The sequence below is a fragment of the Netta rufina genome (assembly GCF_964035555.1).
Source record: "Netta rufina genome assembly, chromosome: 5".
NCBI classification, from domain to species: domain Eukaryota; kingdom Metazoa; phylum Chordata; class Aves; order Anseriformes; family Anatidae; genus Netta; species Netta rufina.
This window is the reverse complement of record NC_140128.1, coordinates 39,798,378-39,812,707: the sequence shown is the minus strand read 5'-3', so window position 1 is coordinate 39,812,707 and position 14,330 is coordinate 39,798,378. Positions and strand designations below refer to the sequence as shown.

The following is a 14,330-nucleotide window of genomic DNA, read 5'->3' as shown; positions in this document are numbered from 1 at the left end:
GCAGCTCGCGGTGGTTTGAAGCTATTTTCATGCTCTGGGAGTCCCCTAATTCTAGCCTGAAGTATTTAAAACTGAAAGCTGAACTGCTTCTTAGATGGCTGGTTCTTTGGGTGCAGCCATATCTGTTTACCCTTTCAGCTGCTGAACGTTAATCAGGATCCAGATAATAAATAATCCGCACTGTTTGTTGTCTGTGATTGTTCTTTTTCCTTTCCAAACCTTTATTCCAATCTCTCCATCCCAGTTACTCTGCCATTCACGCTTGTCATTTTTTTTGTATGTTTCAGACTTTTTCCTTCTCCCTTGCTCCCCTTTGTTGTCCTCCATTTTCCCTTCATTTTACCTAAGTTAGTCTCAAAATCAGTACGTATATTTGCTAGGAATAAAAAGCACTAAACTTAATAAGTGTGGTACCTACTACGTGCCTGTAGTACCTTGATTTACTTGTCATTTTTCTGATTTTTATTATTTTCTTTAGTTGTAAGCTCTTTGGAGCAGGAACTTAAGTGAGGCATGGTACACACCACAGTGGTGTCTGAATTTTGATTAGATTTTTTGACCTGCATTGCCCTGCTGTTGATGAGTGAGTTTTCTCTCAGAATAGATTTAAACATTTTTCTAGCGTATGTTTCTTCTGCATGATTCTAGCAACTATCATGAATTAATGCTCATGTGTTTTTTTTCCTGTGAAAGCTGTTTTTCTGAGAAATTTTCTGTCTGTTGTAGGAACAGCAGCAATACTGGTACCAGCAACACCTGCTTAGCCTGCAGCAAAGGGCAAAAGCCCATGCTCAGGGACAGCAGCAAATGAAAGGGCCAGGAGTAGGGAAGGATACGTCTGAACAGAGGGCGAAGTCTGAAGAAGGGAAAATGGGTGCTTCAACTCAGCAGTCTGAACCTCCTCCGCTGAATGAATCCCTGCCTCCAGCTTCCAAAGACGACGACTCTTCTCTTACAGCCACCGAAACTCAGGTAGGCTTTGCAGGGAGATGCTGCTGTGTTATGTTGTGCTAGAAGGGGACAAAGCAGGAAAATATTTCCATCATATTGTTACACAGTATGCAGGAGAATAACTAAATATGGTAAAACAACATGAAAAGAACATTTGTTAAGGCTGCACCAATTAAAAAAAAATACTCTCATATGCAGACTTACATAGTCACCCACACATGCACCAGGCTTGGCTCACTCACGCTTTCCCCAACGTTGTCATCTTTGTCTGTGAGAAACACATTGCGATACCTAAGTGCAAAATCAAGCACTCAGTAGATGCTTTTGGACACGATTTTTTAATCCTTCTCTGTCAGTTTCAGTTCTGTCTCCCCTTCTCCCTGCGTATTATAGTTTTTCTGAAAGCCAAGAGCTTGGTACAGAATATTTAGACGGAGTGCTTAATGCCAGTTGCTCCATAATGGATGGAGGCAACAGCTATGATGTTTGAACAGATTACTGTAAGGTGGTAGATTACCCTACAGGATGTGCTGCGCTTTAAATTTATGGTGTGCAGGTTCCTACCAAGTGGCAAAATGATGCATTTGGAATTCCTTTACCTCATCATGAAAAAGCACTGCTGTCTCACTGCCTTTGGTGTGAGCAGCACTGAACAGATCTGCTTTAATCTCTTACCTACAGGTAAGTTTCTGTATGTATGAACACCCTAATCCCCATCAGCCTAACCTTTAGATCAGACTGTACAAGAATAAAGGAAATACAAATCAGCCTTCCAGCAGTTAGGGGTGGCCAGAACACTGAAATACAGGCTGATAAAATAAGGAATGCTGAGAAAGTTCTTGCAAACTGGGTCACGACCCAGCGTTCTCTCTTCTGACGGAAGAAGTCTCCCTTTATTTATAATATTTGCCTATTTCCCTAGCTCAACATTGATCCTCCTGATGACCCCGAGGAAGATTTGAGGTTGCAACAGTTGCAAGCAGCAGCAGCTCAATGGCAGCAGCATCCCCATCACCGAGTTGGATTTCAGTACCAGAGGATAATGCAGAAGCATGCCCAGCTGCAGCAGATAGTACAGCAGTATCAACAGATCATGCAACAGCCTCCGCATTTACAGGTGAAACACTGAGGAGATGGTATTTGATATACTTTGTGAGTGACCTAACAGTTATGGTTTACTGCAAAATAAGTAGTTGAATAATTTGCCATGGCTGGCTTATTTGTCTAGCTACTTTTTCTGCATGCACAGAAGTCTATATCCCCTTTTCCTACTGGCACTCAACTTCAGAATGAAAAAAAATTTTAAAAAAAATTGAGAGGTGGTGATGAAGCTTTAGTAGGATGAGAAATATAAGACTGTATGCTTGTCAAACGATTTTCAGACATACCTGAGTGGTACAGGAGCAAAGCTGAACACAGTGTTGAATTTACTCAGTTTTGAACATTTTACTGCTGGAGAAATTCTTCAGGAGAAAGGTCAGTTACACAGATGGTGTGAGGTAATTTAGTAGCCGTGTTCTCCCCTCCCCCCCCCCCCTTTTTTTTTTTTTTTTTTTTTTACAATGTCATACAGTACAAATGTGTACAGTGATGGTGTCTTAATAACAGATTCAGATAATTATACTGTTGCAGCCTTTAAAGTAGAAGCTGATTGCTTTATTAGTTGAGTCAGCTTTTTGTGGTTTAAGCATTCCTTAAGTGGTTTGGGCTGTCGGGTTTGTTTAAAAAAAAAAAAAATGTAAACCTAAAAATCTCAGAACAGATTAAGCCCATGGGTATTAGGACCTGTGTGTACACATAAGAAAGACAAACTGCTGATAGAAGCTGTGCTGTGCAAATTATGATCTAGCAAAAGGTTAGAGAAAAATCATTGCTGACAGCTGAAGCAGCTCTGTGTAGATTAATAGAAACTGAAACCTTGAGAAATAGTCACATGCTGCATGTATTGAAAGCGTGAAGATTGACTTGGGCTTTCATAGCTGTTGTAAGCATGCAGTAATAGTAGAGCGTGGAGGCCTTTGATTATATTTTTCGTTATCTTTCTTCTTTAAAAAAAAAAAAAAAGTCTTCTATACTAAATGTTTGCCCTCCAGTCATGCAATGTGTAAATTAACTTTAGACATCACAGTGTTTGCTTTTGTTTCACTGTAGTTCTTCCTCAGGTTTCTGCACAAGTCAGAAGTTGTGATGTTACAAGTGATACTAAAATACGTGGCCTTGAGGATAACTAAGATGCTCTTTTGAAGTTATTCTCATATTCTCCTTGCAGACAATGTCAGTGGAGATGCAGCTGCGACATTATGAGACACAGCAAAAACAGTTCCAGCAGCTTCATAAAGACTGGGAGCGGTCAATGAACCAACAGTGGCAGCATCAGCTTCAAACCTATCCTCACAAAGACCAGCTGCAAGAGTATGAGAAACAGTGGAAAGCGTGGGATGAACAGATGAAGGTCACTCAGTCCCATCTGCAGGAGAAAGTGAGCTCACTCCAGAATTTGAAGAATCAGTACCCTGCAAACGTTTCGCTTCCGCCTCCATTTGTTCCATATTCTCAAACGGCTCCAGGTGGCATTCCTGTTATGCCTCCAACCTTACCTTCAGCTACACCTCCACTGGTCCCTCCACCTCTGTCTTCTGTATCTCAGTTATCTAACTCCTCTGTCCCTTCAGGATCTAGTTCTCAAAGCAATCAGTCTACTGAAACACCAAGGCCAGCTCTGCTTCCCACCCCTGGTACCTATGCATCAAAAATAGGTAGCTCACCTGTATATTCGACTTACCACTCTCAAGTAAGTTCATCCTTCAGCTCTTCAGACCACGGGAAGTCTCAAGTTCACCATAATAAACAAAATGTCTCTATGTCATCTGAGCAAGGATGTGGGGAACTGAAAGCCCCTTCTGCACTGTCTTCAACACACACCCCTACCATGCAGGATAAACCGGTGAGATCAGGTGGATTGCTTCCAGATCCTCCCAGATCAGCACGTTTTGAAGGCCCCAGAGGTCCCAGGTAAGGATATTTTTATTGATTTATACGCTTTCAAGGCTAGCAGCCTTTTGATGGTATATTAAGAAATGAAACATTATGCCTTATTCTCAGATTTTCCTAAGGTCATATGAATTGTGCGTTTGATGGAGTTTTGCTCTTAATGCGTGTACATCATGTTCTGTATTTATCTGATTAAAGCAAAAACAGGTAAATGCTGTTCACCTGAGCGTTACGTGGAGTCATGTACTTTTCTCTAGTGAAATGCTTGGGCACACTGCTCCCTTCTCATTCTCAGAAATGTAATATCCATTTCTTGAAAACAGGAAAGATGCTGTAAATACTTGATACATCTTTACTGTCTTTAGGTTAATGATAAATCACATTTGAAAGAATGACCTTTTATAAAAAGCCATTTAAATTCCCAGTGTTTGATCTGTGGTACTTGGAATGCAGTTTAGGAATATGTAAAGCAAAAGTGTTGAGGGAGTGTTTTTAAGTTACTACTACTATGTACAATAGCACCTTAAAGTGGACCTTCTGAAAGGAATTCAGGAAAGTGTTCAGATACATATTCAGTTGAATAAGCTGATATCTAATTACTAGAAATTTAGTGTTTTTTTTGTTTTTAACAGCAAACTTTTTTTTTTTTTTTTTTTTTTTTTGCAACTTAAATCCATTTGCAGCAGAAAGAAATTAAAGATTCAGAGCTCTTCACCAGTACCTTAACTTCTAGCATGGGAGAATTCTGTAACTAGACGATTGCCCTATTTGCTGCACTTCTCAAAATAGCTTTCTGATAAGAGAGAGGTGATGTTTGTCTTGCATCCAAATCAGTGTTTTTCTACATGTGCAGCATTAGTTAGCATTCAAAGAATTTTAAACGAGAGGAAGGAGAGGAGAGGATTTGAGCCTTAGTCTAATGGTAGGGTTCTTGTTGTTTTTGCATAACATCTGATGGTCTTGGTCTTTATCTTCTTGTGAGGTGTAGTTTTATTCAAATTTAAGTCTGCGTTTTGTCAGGTGGATGGCCTACTGTCTCAATGTAAAGTTACTTTAAAAACCAGCGTTCTGTGTCTTTCATGTGGTTTTATATCTGTGATATGGTTTGATCCGAGATATTCCTTTTGGACTGTTTTTGTTATTGTTTTTCCATGGTTGACATGATATCAGGTTGCAAAAACATCTGTTCTGTCTGGTCATTAGTTAGACCGATGTGATGCCTCGTGAACCAAAAAGCAGCCTTGTTCCGTTGATTTAGTTCTATCCTTGCGTATTCTGCTAGTTTTTTACATTTACATTTTTTTCATATCTTCATTTTCATTTCCCTTCTTTTTGATTCCGAAGTGATCATTCATGAATAGTAATTCATGAAGTACAGGCATCATATTTGAATTTTTATAACTTTGAATAATTTTCTGTCTCCCCATGGGTTTAAAAAGAGCATCGTTTCTAGTCCTGGGGGTTTTTTGGATGTGCAGTTCTGCAGACTGTTTTCAGTGATTTGCTAGTGCATGTCTTTTATACATGCATTAGTTTAGAGCTCAGTGCTCTGTGACCATAGACTATGGATAATCAGAAATTTCTAGAAAGTACTTACAATGGCTTTGTTTTTGAGACCACTGACATTAAAATATTTTAAAATGTTTAAAAAAGGATTTTTTAAATAACGCTGTAACCTTTGTGCATTCCTATATTGTAATTGCATGAGTATTTCATGGTTTTATCAAAGGTTTTCCAAAAATCTGTTTACTGCTTGTTCTCAATACAGGCAGTAGAAAAGAGGGTTGTAATAAATTTTCAATTGAACCTGTGATAAATTTAAAATATTGTGTGTTACCTGGTGCTATTCCGAAGTGCCAGGTAACAATTAGACATATAAAAAGACACGCTCTCACCCACTACTTTTTAGCAATTAACATTTCTCAAGAAACTCTGAAGAATTCCCTTAAACTAATTTGCAGAATTTTGGGGGTGAAGGATGTCTTACAGTATCCAGCCTTTTCTTCTTGCTATACCTTATATGTAGAAGTTGGTCCTTCAAATCGAAGATACCTTGCTACTGCACTTGATAATTCTTTTAATCCTGTTCATCTTGACCACACACCCCAAGCAAAAGGCAGTTTTGTTCCAACAGAAACCGTGCTTTCCACTTTTTCTGTTGAAGTGTTGTCTTACTAGGATTATTAAAATTCTTTGAGGTTGTGCAAATGAACTCATTTGGTAAATTGCTCACTGAAACATTAAATTCTGCAAAAAGTCAACAGCTGCTGGTAACTAGGCAATAATGAATTCATATCCAGGGAGAGACAACTGTGAATCCCAAATATCCAAGCAATTGGACTTCAGGAGCAAGTTCGATGTTTTGTGTAAAATGAATTTGATGTGTGTGTCTTGCAAATCAATAATTAAGCATATGCCTAAAGGCTGTTTTTTGACTAGATGAGCCTTGCTAAATATGATTGCATAAATTATTCTTTATGCCGGTTTGCCTGACCTCTACTCTTGCTTGTAGACAAAGAAAGAAAAGGAAAAAAGTGATGTGATAAAAATGTGTGTGTTTTAGGCAGATTGTCTTGCGTAGAACTGGCCAATATCACAGCTCCCTGCACTTTCTGTGAGGATCTATATTTATAGATTTGTCTAAAAGGCCTTGGGTTAGGTAAGCTTGTTGCGAAGTTTTAAAACCAAAGTTCAACAAGAGTTGTTGTTTTCAACAAAAGTGTCTTTAAACAAAAGATCAAAGCTTCTCACCATTCAGTTTGCAAGTTTTTTTCAAGGTGAGTTTCAATCCTGGGATACTGAAGCCAAGTTTTCTTTTTAGGGTTACATTGTCTGCAGGTGGCTTAGACTGGTCTGCACAGGACAGTGTTGGTGTGGAGAAGAAGGTCTTGGTGCTTCTGCACTGGTTCAAATGAATCTGATCCTACAGCACACTAGGATGCATCAGTTAAACAGGCAGCGTGAAACTGGTTTTTAGACAAGTTTTATTTGACATGTTCATTTGAATAAAACTGCTGTTATTTCATGCGCAGGTTTGATGGCCCTCGAGGAAGAGGATATGACAAATTTGAAGGCTCAAGACCAAGAGGGCCCCGTTTTGACTCCCAGCGCTCCGAGGGACACAGGTCGCGTTTTGACCGACAGAACACTGATGGACAGCACACGAGTCGGTGGGGAACTATCCCCCGGGGACCAGCAGCACAATTTTATACTTCCCAAAACACATCACATGCACACGGTTCCCGACCGGGCGGCCCACGGTGGAGGGGGCCCAGGCCTCCTTTGGGACAGCAGCAGTCCCAGACAGACTCACGATCAGAAAACAAAGAGCCTTTTACAGACATGGGTGGCAATCAGCAGGCTGGAAGTAGAACGCAGTCTACTGACGTGACGAGTACGGGCTCCGTGGAGCCGAGTGAGGACCTCGCAAGCACTCAGCAGGAACCATCCAAAGGTGAAGTCAAAGAAACCATTTCAGATCCTCCTAAAAAGTGGACGTGGAGTTCACACGATCCTAACCAGCAAGTAGAAGACTCCAAAGCGACTACTCCGCCTGTTCAGAACCAGACTTCGGCATCCCTTTCTAGCAACTCTGGAGCTTTGCAGTCTGGCGTGGCAAGGCCGGGAGGGGCGGTGACCCCTGTAACGGGAAACCAGGATTTGAGTTCCTCAGAGAGCCAGCTGCTTGGTTCGGACACCACGCAGGGGCTGCCCGGGCCAGAAGGCAGAGGGAAAGGGCCATTTATGCACGAAGACAGAGGCAAGGGACCGGGAAACAGAGGAAGGGGGCAAGGCAGGATGGATGATGGCCGGGGCAGGGGGCAGGGGGATGGCCGTGGCTGGGGAATGGGCCGGGGCAGGGGCATGGGCAGGATGGACGGGCGAGGAATGGGCAGGATGGACGGCGGCCGGGGCATGGGAAGGATGGATGGCGGCTGGGGAATGGGCAGGATGGATGATGGCCACGGCCGGGGAATGGGCAGGATGGACGAGGGCCGTGGCAGGGGATACGTGTACAGGGGCAGAGGGCAGGCTCGGCAGGCATCTATCCGGGGCCGGGGGATGTTCAGGAGAGCGGGCAGCAGGGAGAGGATGGCAGACAGGCGGTCGGGCAGCAGGGAGAGGATGCCGGATGGGCGGTCGGGCAGCAGGGAGAGGACACTGGGTGGCCGGTCAGACAGCAGGGAGAGGGTGATGTCCAGCAGAGACAGGGAGCTCGCCGGGCGGCCAGGCAGCAGGGACAGGGCACAGCGGGCGGGCAGCAGGGAGAGGGGACCCGTCAGGAGGGCAGGGAGCAGGGAAAGGGAGCCCATGAGGCGAGCAGGGAGCAGAGAGAGGGAGCCCATGAGGCGGGCAGGGAGCAGGGAGAGGGTCCCCATGAGGCGGGCGGGCAGTAGGGAAAGGGGTCCCGTCAGGAGGGCAGGTAGCCGGGAGAGGGGTCCCGTCAGGAGGGCAGGTAGCCACGAGAGGGGACACGTCAGGAGGCCGGATAGCCGGGAGAGGGAAGCGGGGAGGTCTGACACGGGCAGCATAGATAAACCAATTCACCTAGGAGATGATCCTGACAAATTGGCTCCGTACCATCGAGACGATGCGCTCAGGGGTTCTTGGAGTCATGAGGATGAGGGGATGCAGGAGGAATTTCCTTTAGATAGTAGGGATGACCTTCCTCTGGAGCACGAGCGGTTGGACGACTGGGAAAGAGAACGATACTGGGGAGACCACAACTCCGATTATCAGGATGATTCTGTGGATCCATACGATAGGGATGAGAGGTTGCAGTCTCACCATTCATTGCCTCCGTTGTCTCCCCTGCCACCACTACCTCCTTTATCATCTGATCACGACAGACGAGATTCATGGTGGGATGACTGGAAGAGGCCGAGGGAGAGGGAACTAGAGAGAGATCTAGATAGGACGGGAAGATCCGCAGATATTTATGATCAAGATGTGGACAGAGAATGGGATAACAGAGACTGGGACATGAGACCCATGGATGATAGAGAAATGGGGAATCGTGACCTAGATATCCCCCCTCTCCCACCGTTACCGCCTCTCCCACCTCTGGACAGATACCGCGAAGATAGGTGGAGGGACGACAGGAACAGAGATCACTACGACAGAGACCTCCGAGACAGGGGGGAGCTGAGGATTCGAGAGTACCCCGAGAGGTACGACACGTGGCGGGAGAAGCAGGACTACCTTCCTGAAAGGACTGACTGGGAGAGGGAACGACTGACGGATCGGTGGTATCCAGATGATGGAGACAGGCTGCGACCTATGGGTGACCAGATGGATTCATCCCTTCTCCCACCTTCACATTCCTCTGATATGCTGGGAGCAGATTCAAACCTGGACTCGGAACAGTCCTTGGGGGGAGTGATGGTCCTTAGCCAAAGACAGCATGAGATAATTCTGAAAGCTGCCCAGGAACTCAAAATGCTTCGGTGAGTTGCTTGATTCTGTCACTTTTGGGGGGAGAGAAATTACTAAAGTAGGCTTATTAGATTTTCTTACACGTTGTGATATTATTGCATCTTTTCTGGAGTTTTGAACTGAGCTGGTACATTCTAGTTGTATGGTGTTGTGTGGAGGATGTTAATTTCCCTTTGGACATCTTCGTGCTAAATGTTACTTGTCCTGCATTAGTAGGTTGTGATGAGCTGACTCTGGTATTTCTCACCTATCTTCCTCGTTCTTTCACATGCAAACTAAATACTCTGGGTTTGATTAGAAACAGCTAAATTTTGATGTCCCAAGCTTTCCTTGGGTTTGTGAATCCACCTCCAGTTTTGGCTATTAAATAGCCAATTCGGTCCTACTGTAGCTCTAACCAGCCATATGGGCAGTTTGGATGTAGATGAAATTGTCAAAATCTTAATCAGTAACAGGCTGCCTCTGAAATTCAGAGCTTATTTTTGAAACAAAACAAAACTTATTGACTTCCTCCTCTCTTCATGCCTTTCTCTTAAACAAAATACATGTTTAAAAGTATGCTTGCATAAAAGTATGCTTGCATTTTACTTCATACATAAGAAGTACTACTTTTAAAACTGTGTCCCTGTACAGGGGACTTTATATATTTGTAGAGTGAATGACTGGTGTCAGACAAGGCTTCTCACTCTGTTTCCAGTTCCAGGAGTTGTCTCAATTACTCGGATACTTCTCCAAGCCTAACAATAATGTTCACTGTTTTATTGGAAGAAAACATTGTTCTGATGTGATTCTGTAAAATTCATGACCTTGGCAAGCTTTTGGAACCTCCTTTTTGGGCACTTATTCGCTAATGGAGTTGCAAGATAGGTGCCATGAGAACCTGGTGCATGGTGTTTCTTATATTGATGCTCCTTAAGGATGTTATTTTTATCCCCCTGCAACTGTCCAACAAATTATTTAAAGACAAGCTACCAGCATAGTTTGGTGCTTCTGTGAAGATGATACCCCTTTTCTGATTTCTTCCTCAATTTACACAGTAACGGTTTTGTTTCTTTTCACTACAGCATGGTAACGGGAGCTCGTGTGGAACTAGAAGATCTCCATCCCAGCTTTTGTGGATGGGCTTTTTTCCTTAAATAAATACACACCCCTTTCCCCACGAATAGGGCACCTCCATTTGTTATTTCCCAAGTATAGATCTGTCCACATCACCTGACCAACCTTTTTGTTATCCTTAAAGGAGCTTGTTGATAATTGCTTCTTAATCTTTCTGTTATCCTCAGATGACTTTGTTGATAATTGCTTTTAAATACATGTCAAGATCTGCATTAAGGTAGTTCCTAATTCACACAGTGGGACCTATTAAAATGTTGGATACTGATTCTTAAAGCATAGGTGCTTTTTTTCCCTTTTAACAATGTTCTCTCATTTGAACCCTAGCATCCTCGATGAGTAATTTGGCAAAGCTTGGTTGATCTTAATTCTGAGGATCAACACAACCGTGTTGTCAAATGAGGAGGACATGACTCCTTAAGGGTTTAATAAGCATTTATTTTAAAAGAAGTGATAGAATAATAACCTCTTAAACATCAGAAATACCCGGTAGGATAGGGCTCAGTAAATTTAGTAATACAAGAAGAGAGCACATCCCCTCTATCCAAATGTTTTCTTTGTGATTTGATGCCTGAGTTTTGGTGCATTACATGCATTCATGAGAGAACTGGAAAGATAAGTTTCTTTTACTATGTCTAGTGAGTGAGGAGTGAAATCTTTAAGGGGAGATTATAAAGAAGAAATCTCTTAGAGGTTCATGTGGTTCATCTTCTCCATGAGTTATTGTGAGATAGCTCTTGTGAGATATTGCAAGATAGATCCTGTGGTACTTAGCAAAGGCAAGGATTTAATTTCACAAGGAAGATATTTTACTAAAATATTGAGTAATTAAAATAAGTGTTCACTTATCACTGTTACATTATTATTAAACCATGTTGAAAGATAGAGACGTTTTTGTGCTTTTCTTGAAGCTGTATTGTTTCCAAACTCGTAAGATTGCTGAGCATCTGTGCTATTGCTAAGCATCTGTCCCATTTGGAAGGAAGGGCTTAGTTACAAGCAGAAATTGCAAGAAAAGTGATTTCAAAAAGGGAAGGCAGAACTGTTATTATGAATACATTAATATTTCACTGCAATTAGATTAATTCAACAGGTGTTAGTGACTGTGAAATCTGTGTTACAACGCAACATTTGCCAAAAGTTTTGGAGCAACAGCTTGTTTTCAGCTTCCTGGCTTTCTCATAGCCTCAGGTGGCCAGCTGAGCTGTTTAATGTGAATGGCTGCAAGCCAGTGGACTTAATTTAAGGGCCATAGTTTGGGAATCAGTGCCCAAGTGAATAATTTATTAGAGCTGAGATACTTGAGCATAGAAACTAAAACGTTTTATGTACGGAGTGGATTTATGTCTTTCTAATTCACTGAAAAGGGGAAATATAAATGTGATACTGTTGGTACTGTTCTTTTTAAGTTTGATTTGAGGATATTAATAACATTAGTTACACCAGTACTTCGCGTCAGGTTGCTTTTATCATGTACATGACAGCATGCTCAGAGCTGCATGCTGTTCTATATTTATCATGTGGTTCATTTTTCCTAAACCCAGCATAAAGAAGACCTTATAAGTGCTGGCACTTGCTCATGCTCTTTGCACTAATGCAGCACTTGGGATCCCTTTCTGCGTGCCATGTTCCCCTTGCCCTGCGTGCTGAACAGATGCACGGCTAATCAGGATGGCTTATGTTGTGCCTAGTAGTACAGAGGGGATCCCTTAGTTGGTTTTTGGGCACTACTTTAGTACATGCAATTAAATATCAACAAAGTTACTACAATCAAAGAAAAACAAGATAAAAAGATGTTAACAATAACTCAAAGGAAACAAAATCACATTGTATAGAATTTTGTAACCTGGTGGTCATAGCTTTCCCTGCTGGTCCTGGTTTCTTTTCCATAGACGGTGTGTGGGTTGTGTATTAAATAGCATTTAGATACATAAAGCAAGGAAAGCTAACCTCACCACTTTGTGTTTAAATGTTGGAATCTTTGTTGTGCTTTGAGTTGGCCTCAGTCTTGTTAGTGTGCATCCCAGAGTGAGTCCCTGAAAGCATTTAGGCACGCAACTCCCCTGGGCTTCCCATTTGCAGGTCTTGATGAAACATAAAAATACGGCTTTGCTCTTTACTATCAGAACAGAGTGATTCTGGCCAACTAAAGCATAACTGTATGCCACAGAGGAAATTTGTGGTCAAAAAAGGAGGCAGATAAAATATACCTCCATGTTTAGGTGGGTGCGAAACAGGGATTTCTGAATCAGTGTTGACCATATAAAGCCTGCTTGTGTCCTTTTCTACTTTGGACTTGACCACTGATGGTAGTGTAATACGTATTTAATTTTTCAAGTTTTCATTTAAGCTACAGACTAATAACATTTTCTTGTGATTCATGTGCAGAGAGCAAAAAGAACAGATGCAAAAGTTGAAAGAGTTTAAATCCGACATTTCCGCACAGGACTCTCCAAGACCACAGAACACCAGCACAAGGCCAGGAGGTGGCTTTCAGGTAAATTCATCTCAAGTCGACGTCGTAACGTGGGTAGTAAGTAATTCTGTGTGTTTCAGATCTTTTCTGCACTCTGGTGGTCAGACTTCTCTGTGGAATGCCTCCCTCGCAATCCTTACAACTTCTTCAGTCTTTTGTTGAGGCAAAGAAACTTCTTTAGATTTCCCAAAGTCTTTCTTATTCGTTCAGTCCACTGTGTCTTCTGAATGTAACCCGCTGGGGACAGTAGCTCATGAGGTTTAACAGCCTAGACTGCTGTAGGACAATGTGCAAGAAGAGGTGAGCTCTTACAAAATAAGGCCGTAAGGCTCATGAGAAGACCCTCCTTTTCACCAGCTATCTTGGTTCTGATATTATCTTTGAATCCCAGATTGCTTTGCTTTTCCTGCTTTAAGTGCTCCCTCCTCTTTGAAGAGGTTGAAAGAGAATTTGAGGATAGTTCCATCAGAAACTCAGATAAAGCGAATGTTAGCTTTCTGTTGGCTGTCTTTATTAGAAATACTCATTACTGGATGGAGTATCACAAAGCGTGTGGAAGCACGCATTTGTGTATCTGTGCCTTCATCTCCTGTTGTGATACAGTTTACTCCTCCCCTGTCCAATCTTCTGGTTGGTCCTGGGAACTCTTCTCAGATGCTAAATTTGGTTTTTGATAGTTCATACCAGGTAAGAAAACAGCTGAATTTCTCCAGTCATGTTTACTCAGGTTTATAAATCCTTCCTAGAATGAATACTACACTGTTGTTAAATGTATGTTGGAGTCGATGCTGAGTTGATGCACAGACTTAATTCTTCGTCACATCGTAACCTAAAAGTTACTGGTACCAGTAAATTTGGCTGTACTGACCTGCGAGCCTGACATTTAGCCAAACCAAGTTTTCTTTGTCCCTCCCTGCAGAGAAGCGTTGGGCTGTGCATGATACACTACAAGTTTCCTTTTTGCCTAGCTGACCTCTTCATTGTTTACAGTGTCTATAAAGTAAAGTAATGGAACAGATTTGCTACCAAGAGCTGCAGATATGTTGACATCTTTAGGAAGTGACTTTACTTCCTAACTTTGGTATTTCCTACTTCACCAGTCTGCCCAGAGGTATTCAAACAACTGTTATTTTTCTTGGGATTTCTGCCATGTCTGTGAACTTGCTACAAATCTCAGCTTGTATTTACAGCCCTTCTCTGAGTCCGTTTGCATGCTGCTAGTAAAGCTGCCTCTAACTTGGCATCTGCTGTGCTTCTGAAAAGACCCTTTTTGACACAATACACGGGATTCCATGGGGATGTTTGGTTCAAGACCAAATTTTTTTCACTGGGCAACACCTCTCCACTTCTGATATTAATCTGA

At 42.4% G+C, this 14,330-nt stretch overlaps 1 protein-coding gene across 1 annotated transcript in view; it reads left to right on the top strand.

Moving 5' to 3' along the window:
- The window catches only part of YLPM1 (YLP motif containing 1), a 37,883-nt gene that overhangs the window by 4,894 nt on the left and 18,659 nt on the right, over positions 1 to 14,330 (top strand). Inside the window, 5 exon segments of the mRNA XM_084287778.1 lie at positions 727 to 972; positions 1,874 to 2,068; positions 3,221 to 3,963; positions 6,975 to 9,389; positions 12,880 to 12,988. Of these exon segments, the coding sequence (XP_084143904.1) occupies positions 727 to 972; positions 1,874 to 2,068; positions 3,221 to 3,963; positions 6,975 to 9,389; positions 12,880 to 12,988 (3,708 nt within the window).